Source organism: Neodiprion lecontei, chromosome 4 (assembly GCF_021901455.1).
Source record: "Neodiprion lecontei isolate iyNeoLeco1 chromosome 4, iyNeoLeco1.1, whole genome shotgun sequence".
Lineage (NCBI taxonomy): Eukaryota > Metazoa > Arthropoda > Insecta > Hymenoptera > Diprionidae > Neodiprion > Neodiprion lecontei.
The window spans coordinates 29,153,009-29,173,218 of NC_060263.1; the positions used below are offsets into that span (position 1 = coordinate 29,153,009).

Consider the following 20,210-nt stretch of genomic DNA (forward strand, 5'->3'; position numbering starts at 1 on the left):
AAATATGACCGTATTCGGATGGATCAGAGGTTGAAGGACCACCTACAATTTATATTCGGTAAGAGTGGATGATTATAATAAGAATGATGGATGCAGAAAAAAATCGAATTCTATTCTTTATTGAATCTGGTTATATAGTTAGATTGGATATCCTTTATGTTATCTCAGTTATGTAATTGTGTAGGGATAGTTAATTGAAAAATAATTTACTTCACTATACATATTACATAAGTACTCATTTGAGCTAGATTTATGTTAGAAAAGCATAACACTCTGTTAGTTTACTGATATGAACATACTTTGTGTATTTAGAAAAACTCAATCTATATTCTATATGAAATGCACCAATGCATATAGATATTTTAGGGTATAAAGTATGAGTTACTGTGAACGTGAGTGAAATTCTTGGATAAATTCCAATTAAATAAGTGATTTTTGATTAAACTAAATTTATAAATACACTGCAAACAGTACTTTATAGATTATGTTCGTAAATTTTAACGTAGGTGTATTTATAACGTAATTTTCTACAAAACGGGTAAAATTCGTGATTACATTATAAAAATGTAAACTGTCACAAATTTTAAATCTGATGCTTATAGTTAACCAGTTTATTCGAATTTGTATCATAATAACAATTGTCGAAAAAAAAGATGAATCCAAGTTGATAACAGTTACCAAACAGTCATTTCTAGCATGTACAACGGAAATAGTCACTAATAACGAGGTGCACGTATTCTTGTAGAAATCTTCCAAACTTTGTCGCGATTTTACAAGTACAAGTCCCGCATTTCGTGGTTCCTGCAAAAGGAAAGAAGCAAAACACCTTTTATTTGAATTTTACAATAACATGAGCAGAACTAGTACAGAAAAATCTATCTGCAATATATTCACCTGTAATGCTTGAGTATCACTTTGTAACAGTTAAGTCGAATATTAAACTATTCTCTAATGCAGTCAGTTTGTATTAGCTAAGTAAGTCCATAATGTCTTGTGTGGATAGATTCGGAGTCGTTCGTGGTTGGGATACAAGAGGTTGAGACATCCCCTGTGCCCCTCCTTCCGGTCTCCATTGTGGCCTTATTCCAGAATTTACAGATGATCCCCAATTCTGACCTATATTTTGATTGACTCTAGTCTGATTCCAGTTTGGTGCAGATTGCTGAGATCCCCCCCAATTCATAGTTGGATTCATTGCGTTTGAACCCCAACCTGACATTGGGTTTTGAACAGTTTGTGGTCCAGCTGTGATTGCTAGATCACCCCACTGAGTTTGACTGTTTGTCATACCGTTAGTCATTCCAGTCTTTCCCCAGGACGGAGACTGCAAGGCGGCATAATTTGATTCAGAACTTGAAGACTTAGTTAAAGGTTTGTTCAACTGATTTAGATTATTTTGTAAAAGCGTGTCAGTTAGATCTTTGGGCTTGGATTTCACAGGTTGAACAATTGGCTTTGGAGCCATTGGCGCTTGGGCTTGCAGTCTCTGATGTGCTTCTTGTTGCTGGACGAGTCTGAAATAAAAAAGTTGATTCAATGAGATGATTTATTCAGGAATTACCAATGTGTAAAGAAAACTTCTGGAAACTATGAAAAGGCTTCATCGCAATGCACATAACTTATTGGAAAATTATTAATGATAAAAACTCTTGTACATAGCTACTACTCACTTTTGCTTCTCTTGTAGGCTGAGTACTTTTGTATCGCACGTTTTTGCCGCAGCAGTAGGCGGTGGTGCTAGTTCAATTCCAGCGAACGTGTCACTCAAACTACTAGATGTAGGATTGCCAGCTTGGGAAAGAGCCTGATCAAATTGTTGAGCTTCCTTTCGGACAGCATCCAGTTGACGGAGAGCTTCACGATGCTCAGAGGTAACTCGTGTCACCATATCTCCCACAAGCGAAGCTAGTGTTTCAAATTGTGTGGGACTAAGTCCTGGCTCAACACAGAATGGAAGCAGAAATGGCAAAATTCGAGTTGCCAACATTTCCTTACTCATGCCCAGCTTGCTGTGGGTCAGTACCAGCTTGTAAATACCTGTAAGTCGCAAGGTTATCGTTAGTCTATGATTAGACGAATTTATGGCATTAGCTATGGGATATAACTTGCCTGAATTACAACTAGCTCCTTACCTATAATGGCCATTAAAACGGCAGGTTCGCCAGAATGTGGGACTTCTTGGAGAAATGGAAGAATTTGATCTAGAATCAACCACTTGTCCAAGTGGTCTAGCATTTTAGCAAGGCACAGAAGACAGTTCACCCTCACCCCCAAGTTGGTACTACCTTTACTTGCTAGACATAATTTTTTAATTCTAGGTAAAATCGCATTTTTCATTGATGGTCCATCGATCAAGTTGGCTATAGAAGGGAGCGCAGCAAGGCAGAGCTCTTGCAGCTGCTCCCAATCGGAATCTAGAGCTCGTGTAAGAAGTGGCAGGACATTGTTTCTGATCGCATCAGCCGGGCACAGTTTCAAAAGTAGATCAACACGTTGTAGTAAAACTAAGCTGACCTATAAAAAAGGAAGAGTTACAAATTAAATTATATGATAGTTTTAAAAAATCTGTAGAGTGGTAAGTAATCGATATAAAGGAAATCAAACCTGTGGTGGGTCTTCCAGTGCCAACACAGGTTTTAGGTTGGGTAAAATGTGTTCCTTGAATTCTTCTGCAGTGCCATTTTCCGATACCTGTAGTACACTTGGGAGTACAAAAGGCACCATTGGAGCATTAACAAATTCTTTGTAGAGGGCTGGTAATACTCTGTGTAGGGCAACTCTGTGCGGAAGTTGCTTTATTACTTTTGGCAGACCTTTGTAAAACTGGGACTTTTGTAGATTGTCCCATTGAAAGAGTTTGTCCAAATAGTTCAATGTCCGCACTCCAATATCAGTAAAGTAATCAATCTGTAAATATTCATTATTTATACAGTCAACTTCAAATTTTCCTACAATTTTCGTAGATATAGAAGCAACACCTTTGTACCTTAATAAATTGATGCGCATCTGGTCTCAGTTCAGGATTATTACTTAGCATGAGTTTTGTAGTATCTCTTAGTGGTTCAGGAATGTGACTAAGTTTAGATGAGGAAAGAGAGTTCTTTAGATCTCCCAAAAAGCGTCGGCATTTTGACGGATCTCCATGACATTCGTTCAGTGGACGGCCCCCTGGTGAATGTAAGACATACACGAGCATGCCCAGTGAAAAAATATCACTAGGTGGACTGCAGCTGCCTGCAATTGCACACTCAGGTGCTAAATAATCTAAAGATGGCTGTGCTATACTCGGTATTGTTGGGTCATAATCTGCATATGACCACGATGGCTGGAAAAATTGAACAGTGAATAGAAAATATTCGGTACGTGGTAAAGATAGTAATATTTGGTCACTTGCAATGCTTTACAAATGTGAAGTTCAGTAACTTTGGAATTAACTTTGGATGCATCTAATCTTAAATAGAAAACATTCCAAGTCACAGAGTTTCGGACGTATTCGAATGAGTTATAACTTCGATTAGTGTTTATTAATACCTGTTTATCGTTCGGGCTCTGATTAACAGCACAGAAATCAAATCCAAAAATTTTCCAGGCTCCATGTCCATTGATCATAATGGCTTCTGGGCACAAATTTCTGTGCAACAGTTTGACATCAGTATGGAGAAAGGCTAAACCTTCGCCTAGTTGCATGAGACCGTAGCGAATTTCGACATCAAGTAGTTTATAATCTCTTAAAGCAGCTGGCGTTGGTTGAGGTACATTTTCAAGCCGGCCTAGTACGTTAGCAAGGCTTGCAAAGACTGGTTCGGTAGCAAAGGCTAAACTGTCCCGCGACTCCTCCAGCGGATGCTGAACTATCAAAACCTGAGGATGGCGGAGTTTTGTGATTTGAGTAACCCCACGTCTGAGAGAATCAAGAACAGCTTCACGCTCAACTTTTCCAGACCATCGGTCTAGCTGGCGTTTCTCAAAGACAAATATAGCTGCTTCCTGTTTGGTTGATTTTTTATAACCACTGTAAACCTTCCATAGCAGGCCTGGACCAGCGCTGCCGACATGTGCAGTTGCTTCAAATTCTCTGGTTACTGGATTTCCAGGCAGAACACTTGATAGTTGGGAGAGACCATAAGCTGTACTGTTAACAGTGTTGCTTATAGTATTGCTTATGGTGTTGCTCACTGTGTTTCGGAGCTTGTTCAAGACGTCCATATTTGTAACTCTTGATTAATATCAGTTTCACTGAATGGATGGAGAATGTTGTTCTATACCGTTGACCAGACCTTCACAGCTCAGCTTTATCAACGCTGTAATTGTACATATTTACAATTAAACCGATATGTCGAATGTCACTTTATTTGACACATCGCCCACCTACGGCTGATGACTAATGCAGCCACATGCCTGCATGTGGGGTACGTCCTTTTATTCTCTCTGCGCAGGTATGCATGAATACCTATATTTGTCTCCGTCGTACTTGGATATTTAGTAAGAAATGAAGATACAATCTACGCGCAACGGCCGAATGAAAGAGCGCACCCTGTGGTTTACTCAACGGAAGCTGGTGTCGAGGCCATTCATAAGTTGTTTCTACTACTTTGTGGTTGTTTCTTAACAAAAGTAAGTACGATATGACTTTTGGTTTTGTTTCAGTGAAAAAAACATACATCTGTGCGTACGGTAAGTAATATCGTTGATTGAAGTTTGCTGAAGGCAGTTAGCCATGGGTATCATTTTCAAACAACTAAGAAGGTGCGTCGTGCACGGCACGTAACGGCAGTACTGCTGACCGTGACGTCACGCAGTCAACTGCGAACTGCGTTCCGTTTTTACTTCGAGTTGCCAGTCGCAGTAAAATCGGAACGCTACACCGAGGACGTGGCTTTCTCAAGTACTGCAACTGCCTCACGTCCCAGACCGCAGTACTCACAGTCAACATCATCACAAATTTCATGACGGCACTGACTGGCAGCAGTAAGCTGTCGCGCGATTTCGGAGCGCGGTTGCCAGTACTTGCAGCAGAGAGACTTGCAGTACTGCGAGTATATTTCGGAATACACCCAAAGTTTGCTAACCGGATACGTTGACTCAAGAATATAAAGACGGATGCCCCTGGGTAAATTTTGGTCACCAGTTTTCGTCGGGCCAGTGGGCCCAGGTGGGCCTGGGAGCGTAGGAGGGTTCTGCTCTATCGACTCTACCTAATAAATTTCTTCCAAAATTCGTAGCAAAACAGTGATTTCATTGAAGTATAGGTACCCAAGAGAAGAATGTATACATAGATCATAAATATTAAGAGATCAGATGTAATAATGATGCAGAGGCTAGAAAGTATATATGTATATGCGGTTCATGTACGATATTAATATATATGATCAATTTACGAATAATACGTGATGCATACTATAAATTTTATAGTTTTCCAAAAGACAAACTGGATCATCTACAATAATACGTCTATCATATGGAAATAGAAGAATTATTCATTTCGAAATGACATTCTATTCGATACGCGCTCGATGTATTCCATAACATTGATATTCATAATTATTCGAACAATTTTTCATTTGCTCACTCGATCTTGAATTTTCGTAGGCATAGAATCGAAACGCTGTTTTAGCTAGTCGCAAGTGAAGTACCTACTTTGGGTAGAGAAGCAGAATTGTTTTCGAAGAGTGTTCGTATGGAAAAAAATTCAGAGTAACTGTAACACATTACGGATGCGCTAATTTTGATCGAAATGAAACGGATGCTCCGTATGTGAGACAGTATTTAACACAGTGTCCTGATTTAAAGACTTGAAAACGTGATTGTCGGTATTTTTTTTTTTTGAAAGGGAGTAAAAGAACGAAGCTTCTTAAAACTTCGAGTTTATTTTATCACACATTTGAAAGGTACGAGCAAAAATGTTGAGCATCCAACTGTCGCAGAACGGCCGGGTTATTAGCTGACTCGTTAACTGAAGAATATATCTTCAGTCAAAGGCTGACCATCGAAGAGCCTAGCCGCTTCAGTCGGGAATCGGCAGGAAAGATGAGGTGCGTATTGCTTGTCTGAAATGTAAAAACTAAAATCATTATACATCATGTCATATTATACATAGTATTGAAGTTCGAAACCAGAGTTTGGATGTTCGGATGTTCGGATGTGCAGAATGTGACGTCGCCCAAAATTTTTTTGTTCTTGACGTCATCGATCTATATAGACGAAAATCAGCTAACCGAATTCATCAGTCCGGAAACAACCGCGCAGTAGAGAGGACGTATGAAAATCGCGCTGCGCAGATTTCGAGTACCGGGTTCTTTACCTTCTGAATCCTGCGCTCTGAGTCCACTTTCTGGTGTAACTCGAGTTCCAGGACAAGCGGTCCGTGGTTCCTGCGCTCCAGGTCCGCTACCTGGTGAAACTCGACTTCAGAACAAGCGCTCCGTGGTTTCTGCACTTCAGGTCCGCTACCTGGTGAAACTTGACTTCCAGGATAGGTGCTCCGTGGTTCTTGTGCTCCAGGTCCGCTACCTGGTGGAAGTCGACTTCATAACAAGCGCTCCGTAGTTTCTGCGCTCCAGGTCCGCCACCTGGTGAAACTTGACTTCCAGGACAAGCGCACCGTAGTTTCTGCGCTCAAGGTCGACTACCTAGTGAAACTTGACATCCAGGACAAGCGCTCCGTGGTTCCTGCACTCCGGGTACGCTACCTGGTGAAACTCGACTTCCAGGACAAGCGCTGCGTGGTTCCTACGCTCCAGGTCCGCTACCTGGTGAATCCTGACTCTCGGAGGACAAGAAAGACGAGGAGAACAAGGTGGACGAGGAGGACGAGGATTTCTGCACAGTGAGTATAGATAACATTCGTGTAATATTTAATGGAAATTGTAAATATATTTCATCTAAGCTTTTTCAATCTTGTCATGTACACAGTAAATTACTTCAATTCATTTTTCGCGCAAGCACGAGTTTCGTAGCTACAAATGCACTGATAAAATTTATTATATCATGAATTATTTAATTAATTATATTAATCCTTACACAATATTTTTGCTGTGTTCTTATACTGAATATATTTATTTCTATTCAAGGTATAACTCGAGGTGGTTATCGGTGGTTGTTCGAGGTGGTTGGCGATTGTTGGAGGTGGTCGGAGGTGGACGAGGAGGAGGACGAACTGAACTGAGTCTCAAAGCCCTGTTGACATAAAAGCAGCTATCCGATAGAAATTATAGTTTGTAGTTTACACAGCCCTTTGCATGATATTTCATTATAAATACATATGTTTCAATGTATTTAGGAATAATTTATCAAATATACAGAGGTCATGTGCAAATAATAAATGAATTCGACCGCAGTTTGATGTATTTATTAGAGCTTTAACAATAAATTTGAGCTTTGTTACATCTTTTACTTTATTATGGATAATCAAAAACATTTCCGACTAATCGTGCTGTGGAAGCATGGGGATTGAACCAAAGGTAGCAAAAGATTAGAAACAGTGTATGCAGAGTACGGGTATTTTTCTAATAATGCAAATAGAATAGAATACCACGCCTTGCGAATTAGCTTTCCAGTGAGAGATGAATGATGAATTTTAAGGACTGCATTATCGTTGTTGAATACTCTACTCCTCATGGGAAACGAAAATCTGTAACGATAAAATTGATGCGCCGGATCATCGTCGACTTTGACTTTTGAAATGTCCTACCATTTCCGAACACCTCCAACCATCTTATTTACCTATATTACCAGATTAGCTATGATATGAAAAGAGAAGAATTATTCATTTCGAAATGGGATTCTATTCGACGCGCGCTCGATGTATTCCATAACATTAGTATTCGTAATTATTCCAACAACTTTTCATTTGCTCTCTCGATCTTGAATTTTCATAGGCATAGAATCGAAACGTTGTTTTAGCTGGTCGCAAGTGAAGTATCTGCGTTGGGTAGAGGAGCAGAATTGTTTTTCGAAAAGTATTCGGATGGAAAAAAATTCAGAGTAACTGTAATACATCACGGATGCGCTAATTTTGAACGAGATGAAATGGATGCTTCGTATATGAGACGGTATTTAACGCTGCGTAGTGGTTTGAAGACCTAGAAAGGTGATAGGGAGAGAAAGAACGACGCTTCTTAACACTTCGAGTGTATTTTAACACACATTTGAAAGATACGAGCGAAATTTTTCATCATCCAACTGTCGCAGAACGGCAGCGTTATTAGCCGACCCGTTCACTGAAGAATATATCTTCAGTCAACGGCTGACCATCGAAGGGCCTGGCCGCTTGAGTCTGGAATCGGCAGGAGAGATAAAGTGCGTATTTCTTGTATGAAATGTGAAAGCTAAAATCATTATACATCATATCATATCATCATACCTCATACATCATACATCATACATCATACATCATACATCGTACATCATACATCATCATACATAGTATCAAAGTTCGAAACCATAGTTTGGATGTCGGACGTTCAGAAAGTGACGTCACCAATTCAAAATCAGCTAGCCGAATTCCTCAGTCTGGAAACAACCGCGCAGTAGAGCGGACGGATGAGCGTCGCGCTCCGCAAATTTCGAGAACCGGGTTCTCAACCTCTCGGATCCCGCGCTTCGGGTCCGCTACGTATTTCGAGTACCGGGTTCTCAACCTCTCGAATCCCGCGCTCCGGGTCCGCTACCCGATGAAACTCGACTTCCAGGATAAGCGCTCCGTGGTTCCTGGTTCATGTTTACAATAAATTATTTCAATTCGTTTTTCGCGAAACTCCAAATTCGGTAGCTGTCAGTCCGCTAATAAAATTTCTCGACTTCCAGGATAAGCGCTCCGTAGTTCCTGGTTCATGTTTACAATAAATTATTTCAATTCGTTTTTCGCGCAACCCCAAATTCGGTAGCCGTCAGTCCGCTAATAAAATTTCTCGACTTCCGGGATAAGCGCTCCGTGGTTCCTGGTTCATGTTTACAATAAATTATTTCAATTCGTTTTTCGCGCAACCCCAAATTCGGTAGCTGTCAGTCCGCTAATAAAATTTCTCGACTTCCAGGATAAGCGCTCCGTGGTTCCTGGTTCATGTTTACAATAAATTATTTCAATTCGTTTTTCGCGCAACCCCAAATTCGGTAGCTGTCAGTCCGCTAATAAAATTTCTCGACTTCCGGGATAAGCGCTCCGTGGTTCCTGGTTCATGTTTGCAATAAATTATTTCAATTCGTTTTTCGCGCAAGCCCATATTCAGTAGCTGTCAGTCCGCTAATAAAATTTCTCGACTTCCAGGATAAGCGCTCCGTGGTTCCTGGTTCATGTTTACAATAAATTATTTCAATTCGTTTTTCGCGCAACCCCAAATTCGGTAGCTGTCAGTCCGCTAATAAAATTTCTCGACTTCCGGGATAAGCGCTCCGTGGTTCCTGGTTCATGTTTGCAATAAATTATTTCAATTCGTTTTTCGCGCAAGCCCATATTCAGCAGCTGTCAGTCCGCTAATAAAATTTCTCGACTTCCAGGATAAGCGCTCCGTGGTTCCTGGTTCATGTTTACAATAAATTATTTCAATTCGTTTTTCGCGCAACCCCAAATTCGGTAGCTGTCAGTCCGCTAATAAAATTTCTCGACTTCCAGGATAAGCGCTCCGTGGTTCCTGGTTCATGTTTACAATAAATTATTTCAATTCGTTTTTCGCGCAACCCCAAATTCGGTAGCTGTCAGTCCGCTAATAAAATTTCTCGACTTCCGGGATAAGCGCTCCGTGGTTCCTGGTTCATGTTTGCAATAAATTATTTCAATTCGTTTTTCGCGCAAGCCCATATTCAGTAGCTGTCAGTCCGCTAATAAAATTTCTCGACTTCCAGGATAAGCGCTCCGTGGTTCCTGGTTCATGTTTACAATAAATTATTTCAATTCGTTTTTCGCGCAACCCCAAATTCGGTAGCTGTCAGTCCGCTAATAAAATTTCTCGACTTCCAGGATAAGCGCTCCGTGGTTCCTGGTTCATGTTTACAATAAATTATTTCAATTCGTTTTTCGCGCAACCCCAAATTCGGTAGCTGTCAGTCCGCTAATAAAATTTCTCGACGTCCAGGATAAGGTTGCTGGGTGAGTAAAACACTTTTATAATATTTGATGGCAATTGTAATTATATTTCATCTGAAATATTACAAACTTGTCACGTTCACAATAAATTATTTCAATTCATTTTTCGTGCAAGCACATATTTAGTAGCTATGGATAATCTTATACAATTTATTATATTATTATTTAATTAATTAATATTCTTATAATATTTGATGGCAATTGTAATTATATTTCATCTGAAATATTACAAACTTGTCACCTTTACAATAAATTATTTCAATTCATTTTTCGTGCAAGCACAAATTCAGTAGCTACGAATAAGCTTATACAATTTATTATATTATTAATTAATTATTTGATCAATTACTCAATTATATTAATCCTTACACAATATTTTCGATGTGTTCTTATACTGAAAATATTTATTACTATTCAAGGTATAACCTGAGGTGGTTGAAGGTGGTCGGAGGTGGACGAGGAGGAGGACGAGGAGGACGAGGATTTGTGCTGGGTGAGTAAAACACTTTTATAATATTTGATGGCAATTGTAATTATATTTCATCTGAAATATTACAAACTTGTCACGTTTACAATAAATTATTTCAATTCATTTTTCGTGCAAGCACATATTCAGTAGCTATGAATAATCTTATACAATTTATTATATTATTAATTAATTAATTAATATTCTTATAATATTTAATGGCAATTGTAATTATATATCATCTGAAATATTACAAACTTGTCACGTTTACAATAAATTATTTCAATTCATTTTTCGTGCAAGCACATATTCAGTAGCTATGAATAATCTTGTACAATTTATTATATTATTAATTAATTGATTAATTACATTAATCCTTACACAATATTTTTGATGTGTTCTTATACTAAAAATATTCATTACTATTCCAGGTATTACCCGAGGTGGTCGGAGGTGGACGAGGAGGAGGACGAGCTGGACGAGGAGGAGGACCAGGTGGACGAGGAGGAGGCGGGGTGGGTCGTGGGAGAGGACCTCTCCTCTCCTCAGAGGAGGGGAGGGGGAGGGGCAGGGAAGGGGGAGAGGTGGGCGGGGAGGGGGAAGGGACGGGAAGGGAAGGGAAGGGAAGGGAAGGGAAGGGAAGGGGAGGGAAGGGGAGGGTGGCGGGGAGGGTGACGGGGAGGGGGCGGGAGGGGGGAAGGGAGGGCGGGTGGGAGGGAGGGAGGGAGGGAGGGAGGGCGGGAGGGCGGGAGGGAGGGAGGGAGGGAGCGAGGGAGGGAGGGAGGGAGAGAGTGGAGGATGTCGATGCGAGCCCGTTAGAGCTAATAGAGCAGTACACCCCCCCCCCGCCCCCCCCCCCGCGCCCTCCCTCCCTCCCTCCCTCCCTCCCTTCCCCATCCCTCCCTCCCTCCCTCCCTCCCTCCCTCCCTCCCACCCGCCCACCCTTTCCCCCTCCCGCCCCCTCCCCGCCACCCTCCCCTTCCCTCCCCTTCCCTTCCCTTCCCTTCCCTCCCCTTCCCTTCCCCCTCCCCGCCCACCTCTCCCCCTTCCCTGCCCCTCCCCCTCCCCTCCTCTGAGGAGAGGAGAGGTCCTCTCCCACGACCCACCCCGCCTCCTCCTCGTCCACCTGGTCCTCCTCCTCGTCCAGCTCGTCCTCCTCCTCGTCCACCTCCGACCACCTCGGGTAATACCTGGAATAGTAATGAATATTTTTAGTATAAGAACACATCAAAAATATTGTGTAAGGATTAATGTAATTAATCAATTAATTAATAATATAATAAATTGTACAAGATTATTCATAGCTACTGAATATGTGCTTGCACGAAAAATGAATTGAAATAATTTATTGTAAACGTGACAAGTTTGTAATATTTCAGATGATATATAATTACAATTGCCATTAAATATTATAAGAATATTAATTAATTAATTAATAATATAATAAATTGTATAAGATTATTCATAGCTACTGAATATGTGCTTGCACGAAAAATGAATTGAAATAATTTATTGTAAACGTGACAAGTTTGTAATATTTCAGATGAAATATAATTACAATTGCCATCAAATATTATAAAAGTGTTTTACTCACCCAGCACAAATCCTCGTCCTCCTCGTCCTCCTCCTCGTCCACCTCCGACCACCTTCAACCACCTCAGGTTATACCTTGAATAGTAATAAATATTTTCAGTATAAGAACACATCGAAAATATTGTGTAAGGATTAATATAATTGAGTAATTGATCAAATAATTAATTAATGATATAATAAATTGTATAAGCTTATTCGTAGCTACTGACTTTGTGCTTGCACGAAAAATGAATTGAAATAATTTATTGTAAAGGTGACAAGTTTGTAATATTTCAGATGAAATATAATTACAATTGCCATCAAATATTATAAGAATATTAATTAATTAAATAATAATATAATAAATTGTATAAGATTATCCATAGCTACTAAATATGTGCTTGCACGAAAAATGAATTGAAATAATTTATTGTGAACGTGACAAGTTTGTAATATTTCAGATGAAATATAATTACAATTGCCATCAAATATTATAAAAGTGTTTTACTCACCCAGCAACCTTATCCTGGACGTCGAGAAATTTTATTAGCGGACTGACAGCTACCGAATTTGGGGTTGCGCGAAAAACGAATTGAAATAATTTATTGTAAACATGAACCAGGAACCACGGAGCGCTTATCCTGGAAGTCGAGAAATTTTATTAGCGGACTGACAGCTACCGAATTTGGGGTTGCGCGAAAAACGAATTGAAATAATTTATTGTAAACATGAACCAGGAACCACGGAGCGCTTATCCTGGAAGTCGAGAAATTTTATTAGCGGACTGACAGCTACCGAATTTGGGGTTGCGCGAAAAACGAATTGAAATAATTTATTGTAAACATGAACCAGGAACCACGGAGCGCTTATCCTGGAAGTCGAGAAATTTTATTAGCGGACTGACAGCTACCGAATATGGGGTTTCGCGAAAAACGAGTTGAAATAATTTATTGTAAACATGAACCAGGAACCACGGAGCGCTTATCCTGGAAGTCGAGAAATTTTATTAGCGGACTGACAGCTACCGAATTTGGAGTTTCGCGAAAAACGAATTGAAATAATTTATTGTAAACATGAACCAGGAACCACGGAGCGCTTATCCTGGAAGTCGAGAAATTTTATTAGCGGACTGACAGCTACCGAATTTGGAGTTTCGCGAAAAACGAATTGAAATAATTTATTGTAAACATGAACCAGGAACCACGGAGCGCTTATCCTGGAAGTCGAGAAATTTTATTAGCGGACTGACAGCTACCGAATTTGGGGTTGCGCGAAAAACGAATTGAAATAATTTATTGTAAACATGAACCAGGAACCACGGAGCGCTTATCCTGGAAGTCGAGAAATTTTATTAGCGGACTGACAGCTACCGAATTTGGAGTTTCGCGAAAAACGAATTGAAATAATTTATTGTAAACATGAACCAGGAACCACGGAGCGCTTATCCTGGAAGTCGAGAAATTTTATTAGCGGACTGACAGCTACCGAATTTGGAGTTTCGCGAAAAACGAATTGAAATAATTTATTGTAAACATGAACCAGGAACCACGGAGCGCTTATCCTGGAAGTCGAGAAATTTTATTAGCGGACTGACAGCTACCGAATTTGGAGTTTCGCGAAAAACGAATTGAAATAATTTATTGTAAACATGAACCAGGAACCACGGAGCGCTCATCCTGGAAGTCGAGAAATTTTATTAGCGGACTGACAGCTACCGAATTTGGAGTTTCGCGAAAAACGAATTGAAATAATTTATTGTAAACATGAACCAGGAACCACGGAGCGCTTATCCTGGAAGTCGAGAAATTTTATTAGCGGACTGACAGCTACCGAATTTGGGGTTGCGCGAAAAACGAATTGAAATAATTTATTGTAAACATGAACCAGAAACCACGGAGCGCTTATCCTGGAAGTCGAGAAATTTTATTAGCGGACTGACAGCTACCGAATTTGGAGTTTCGCGAAAAACGAATTGAAATAATTTATTGTAAACATGAACCAGGAACCACGGAGCGCTTATCCTGGAAGTCGAGAAATTTTATTAGCGGACTGACAGCTACCGAATTTGGAGTTTCGCGAAAAACGAATTGAAATAATTTATTGTAAACATGAACCAGGAACCACGGAGCGCTTATCCTGGAAGTCGAGAAATTTTATTAGCGGACTGACAGCTACCGAATTTGGGGTTGCGCGAAAAACGAATTGAAATAATTTATTGTAAACATGAACCAGGAACCACGGAGCGCTTATCCTGGAAGTCGAGAAATTTTATTAGCGGACTGACAGCTACCGAATTTGGAGTTTCGCGAAAAACGAATTGAAATAATTTATTGTAAACATGAACCAGGAACCACGGAGCGCTTATCCTGGAAGTCGAGTTTCACCGGGTAGCGGACCCGGAGCGCGGGATTCGAGAGGTTGAGAACCCGGTACTCGAAATACGTAGCGGACCCGAAGCGCGGGATCCGAGAGGTTGAGAACCCGGTTCTCGAAATTTGCGGAGCGCGACGCTCATCCGTCCGCTCTACTGCGCGGTTGTTTCCAGACTGAGGAATTCGGCTAGCTGATTTTGAATTGGTGACGTCACTTTCTGAACGTCCGACATCCAAACTATGGTTTCGAACTTTGATACTATGTATGATGATGTATGATGTACGATCTATGATGTATGATGTATGAGGTATGATGATATGATATGATGTATAATGATTTTAGCTTTCACATTTCATACAAGAAATACGCACTTTATCTCTCCTGCCGATTCCAGACTCAAGCGGCCAGGCCCTTCGATGGTCAGCCGTTGACTGAAGATATATTCTTCAGTGAACGGGTCGGCTAATAACGCTGCCGTTCTGCGACAGTTGGATGATGAAAAATTTCGCTCGTATCTTTCAAATGTGTGTTAAAATAAACTCGAAATGTCAAGAAGCGTCGTTCTTTCTTTCCCTATTACCTTTCTAGGTCTTTAAATCACTACGCAGCGGTAAATACTGTCTCATATACGAAGCATCCGTTTCATCTCGTTCAAAATTAACGCATCCGTGATGTATTACAGTTACTCTGAATTTTTTTCCATCCGACTACTTTTCGAAAAACAATTCTGCTTCTCTACCCAACGCAGATACTTCACTTGCGACCAGCTAACACAACGTTTCGATTCTATGCCTATGAAAATTCAAGATCGAGAGAGCAAATGAAAAGTTGTTGGAATAATTACGAATACTAATGTTATGGAATACATCGAGCGCGCGTCGAATAGAATCCCATTTCGAAATGAATAATTCTTCTCTTCTCATATCATAGCTAATCTGGTAATATAGGTAAATAAGATGGTTGGAGGTGTTCGGAAATGTTAGGAGGTGGTCGGCGCTGGCAAAAGGTGATAGGGGGTGGTCGAAAGTGGCCATTGACGGTCGGAGGTGGCAGGGGGAGGTAGGAGGTGTTCGAAAATGGTAGGACATTTCAAAAGTTAAAGTCGACGATGATCCGGTGCATCAATTTTATCGTTACAGATTTTCGTTTTCCATGAGGCGTAGAGTATTCAACAACGATAATGCAGTCCTCAAAATTCATCATTCATCTCTGACTGGAAAGCTAATTCGCAAGGCGTGGTATTCTATTCTATTTGCATTATGAGAAAAATACCCGTACTCTACATACACTGTTTCTAATCTTTTGCTACCTTTGGTTAAATCCCCATGCTTCCACAGCACGATTAGTCGGAAATGTTTTTGATTATCCATAATGAAATAAAAGAAGTAACAAAGCTTAAATTTATTGTTAAAGCTATAATGAATACATCAAACTGCGGTCGTATCAATTCATTTATTGTTTGCACATGACCTCTGTATATTTGATAAATTATTCCTAAATACATTGAAACATATGTATTTATAATGAAATGTCATGCAATGGGCTGTGTAAACTATAAACTATAATTTCTATCGGATAGCTGCTTTTATGTCAACAGGTCTTTGAGACTCAGTTCAGTTCGTCCTCCTCCTCGTCCACCTCCGACCACCACCAACAATCGCCAACCACCTCGAACAACCACCGATAACCACCTCGGGTTGTACCTGGAATAGCAATAAATATTTTCAGTATAAGAACACATCAAAAACATTACGTAAGGATTCATGTAATCACAGGTTTTGTTTTTTGGCTGTAACTTTTGATTCGCTGCTCGCAGCGTATCGGGACTGCGCTTAATCGATTTGTCTCGCAAAATTACGTCTGATTAGTGCCAGAAAGAATTCATTCCAGCACTTTTCAGAATCGCGAAAATTTTCGCCAAAAATGGAAAGGGGTTAGCCTTACTTTTTTCTTCATTTTTGGAGCCAAAAATTTGTGGTCTCAGATTCGACTTGTATGACCCTTTCCTGACTAATTGGATCCCCAGGAACTCAGAGAACGCAGTGAAAAGAGCGTGGGATCAACAGGAAAGAAGTTACGAAGGAAAAAGCACCTGCTGAAAAATATCGAAAACACAGGTTCTGGTTTTTTGACTGTAATGTCTGATTTGCTGCTCGCAGCGTATCGGGACTGCGCTTAAATGATTTGTCTCGCAAAATTACGTCGGAATAATTCCAGAACGAATTTATTCCAGCTTTTCCTAAAATCGCGAAAAATGTCGCCAAAAATGCAAATCACCTGTAGTGGACCTGGAGCGCAGGAACTCCGGAGCGCTTGTCCCCGAAGTCAAGTTTCACCGGATAGAGAACCTGGAGCGCAGGAACCACGGAACGCTTGTCCTGGAAGTCGAATTTTATCAGGTAGCGGACCTGGAGCTCAGAAACTACGTAGTGCTTCTTCCTGAAGTCGAGTTTCACCAGGAAGCGGACCCGGAGCGCAGGATCCAGAACCCCGTACTCGAAATTTCCGGAGCGCGATTTTCACACGTCCGCTCTACTGCGCGGTTGTTTCCAGACTGAGGAATTCGGTTAGCTGATTTCCGTCTATATAGATCGATGGCGTTAGGAGAAAAAAAATGTTGGGTGACGTCACTTTCTGAACATCCGAACATTCAAACTTTGGTTTCGAATTTTCATACTATGTACAATGTATGATCTATGCTGTATGATATGATGTATAATGATTTTAGTTTTTACATTTCAGACACGAAATACGCACTTTATCTTTCCTGCCTGATTTTAGACTCAAGCGACTAGGCCCTTCGATGGTCAGCCATTGACTAAAGATATATCCTTCCGTTAACGGATCAGCTAATAACGCTGCCGTTCTGCAACAGTTGGATAATAAAAATTTTTGGTCCCACCTTTCAAATGTGTGTTAAAATACACTCGAAGTGTTAAGAAGCTTCGTTCTATCTCTCCCTATCAAAAAAAATATATAAAAATCACCGGTAATCACCTGTTTAGGTCTTCAAATCAGGACACTGCGTTAAATACTGTCTCATATACGGAGCATCCATTTCATTTCGATCAAAATTAGCGCATTCGTGATGTATTACAGTTACTCTGAATTTTGTTCCATACGAACACTTCTCGAAAAACAACTTTGCTTCTCTACCCAACGTAGAGTGTTCACTTGCGACTAGCTAAAATAGCATTTCGGTTCTATGCTTACGAAAATTCGAGATCGAGAGAGCAAATGAAAAGTTGTTGGAATAATTATGAATATTAATGTTATGGAATACATCTAGCGCGTGTCAAATAGAATTCCATTTCGAAATGAATAATTCTTCTGTTTTCGTATTATAGCCGATTATTGTAGATAATCTAGTTTGTCTCCTGGAAAATTATGTCATTTATAGTATGCATCATGTATTAATCGTAAATGGATCATATATATTAATATCGTACCAGGACAGCATATACATGTGTACTGTTTGGTCTCTGCATCATTATTACATCTGATATAAATATGTATACATTCTTCTCTCGGGTACCTATGCTTTAATTAAATGACTGTTTTGCTCCGAATTTTGGAAGAAATTTATTCTCGTTATTAATTTCTTGTATCGCCGACAAGTCGATAAGTACAGACGGCCAAGTACTGGCTTAGGCTTACCATTGCGAAGACTGTGTTACTCGGAAAGTGAATGCAGCCAGCATCATGCCGAAATCGGTAACTCCGATGTTCTGCAATAAGTTCTCAACTCTACCGTTGGAACATCTCAGAAGGCGCAAGCGCAAGAGGATTTTCGGTTGTCACACCACAGCCCATAAGGGACAACTGTCTTTATATTCTTCAGTCAACGAATGTACTAAATTATTTTGGACTACGTAAATAGTTGAGGTTTTGTATACTGCGATTTCACTGACTACTGAGTCACCAGAAATATTGAATTGTTGAACTCAGCACACTTCACTCCCAAGGGTACTTCTTCACTCCAACTACAACTGCTAATTCATATCATGCTCTTTTGCTGCGCTAGCGCTATTCTGGTGGGTTGTTGAACTGTTACTTGCAGCTTACAACTGGACACTTTTTCAACTTGTCCCCAATACGTTCACTGACGTATATCCTCAGTTAATGTTTCGTGGCCATACGGCTCATTACGGATACCTCTGGCGGCAGTTGATTCAAACACCGAACTCAAAAGTTTGCTTCAACGGCTACAATAGCGAAACACCAAAGGCAAACTAATTATGCGGGGATTCTCCGCTGTATAGTAAAAATATCTGAAACTACTTCTGAATGAAAATGGCCCAAACGCGGGCAAGCAAAAAGGATAAAAACCAACACATCCAAGTCTTCGTTCGTGTCAGGTACTTGTTCGAATAAAGTACAAATAATCCAAGCCTTAATTGAGTTTGTCGTCATCCAAAAAGCATGGCAATCACAAATCATTACAAACCCTCACTTTCCATTATTCATAAAGTACGTGTATGTAATATATTTCGATCAACCCCGTTCACCAAAGTATTTAATGATTCATTCGATATTTCATTGTGGTTTCATCTTCTGTCAAATACCACTGTCAAGCATTGATGCTTCTGTGTAAACAAGTTCACTAATCCTACATTGTTGCTGCTCAAAAAAACCCGACGAAAGGTCTAATCTGAGTGGTACTATAAATTCTACTCACAAAGCAAGTTTTCACATAATGCAGTAAATCGAAAGAACACTTCACTCTGAGCTATTTTAAATGTCAAAAATAGTATTTTTCGCAACAAGTGCGTGTATAACAGAGTTTGATCGTCGCACACGTGGGTTGACCAGGCCGGCCCAAGTGTCTCGCGATTATAGTATACAAGAGTGTACAATTCTACATAGCAGTTGCCAAGAGCATTTTCTGATGCATGGTGCGTGAAATTCATAAAAAATCTCAGTGGTGGGCTAAGAATAACAGAAATAATAATCAGACATACATTGTTGCAATGTATCAGAGGTGACCAGTGGTCGGAAGCGGGTCGAAGGATGCAGGGGTGAATCCTCACCCTGGGAACCCTCCCCCCCCTCCCATACCTAAGAATATTCTCTTAAAAATAAAATCGATTCATGGAAATATGACTAAAATAATTATCTTGCATATATTCTATATTACAGCAACATCACTCATTCACATGATAAATAATCAATATTCACTTTTTTTTTTTTATTCACAGCTGCCATTCAAATTCCAAAAATAAATGATCATTCATATTAGCAACCTTAATAACTTAAATAGTAAATGATGAATGTTTACCATTAGGGCAACTCTCATTATATTTCTCAGTCAACGCTAGGTGTTTTCGACGTCTACGAACGTCAGAATATTGATTTGCTTGGTCTGATAGGAAATTACTATACCACAGTTCCGCGTTACGTGTCTCACCAGTTTTCGATATCGCTGTGGTGTCTACTGGTGTCTACTACGTGATCAAGTGCAACAACCTTGTAAAACCAACTACTGACCGATTTATTTTTTGGAATATCAACACAGCTACTGAAACGAGAAGATAAATGCCATTTATCTGGAGTATAAACTTTTCGATTGAAGTCAAAGATCTTTATTCCTACCTCTGACGGGTATGCGCGTTGAAGTAGTTCATACGAAATAACATACGAAATTTGTCTAGGAATATTTATAGCTGCAGTGTGGCAAAAGTTTACTTCACTCTACTCTAGTACACTAGTTACAGAGTT

The 20,210-nt window shown here is 40.1% G+C and overlaps 1 protein-coding gene across 2 annotated transcripts; it reads right to left on the reverse strand.

Moving 5' to 3' along the window:
• Positions 1–99: 99 nt before the first annotated feature.
• Positions 100–4,770, reverse strand: LOC107220643 (SCY1-like protein 2). 2 transcript variants are annotated; one of them, XR_006904180.1, is made up of 7 exons: positions 3,532–4,768; positions 2,987–3,325; positions 2,605–2,907; positions 2,133–2,514; positions 1,671–2,037; positions 895–1,514; positions 100–801 (listed from the first exon to the last, which is right to left on the reverse strand). XR_006904180.1 is itself a non-coding variant. In XM_046739048.1 (6 exons), the coding sequence occupies exons 1-6, from the start codon at positions 4,204–4,206 to the stop codon at positions 968–970; spliced, it is 2,613 nt and encodes an 870-aa protein (XP_046595004.1). In that variant the 5' UTR covers positions 4,207–4,770; the 3' UTR covers positions 100–967. The 2 variants fall into 2 exon arrangements, 1 of the variants encoding a protein (XP_046595004.1); XM_046739048.1 differs by having other exon boundaries at positions 100–1,514; positions 3,532–4,770.
• Positions 4,771–20,210: the final 15,440 nt, after the last annotated feature.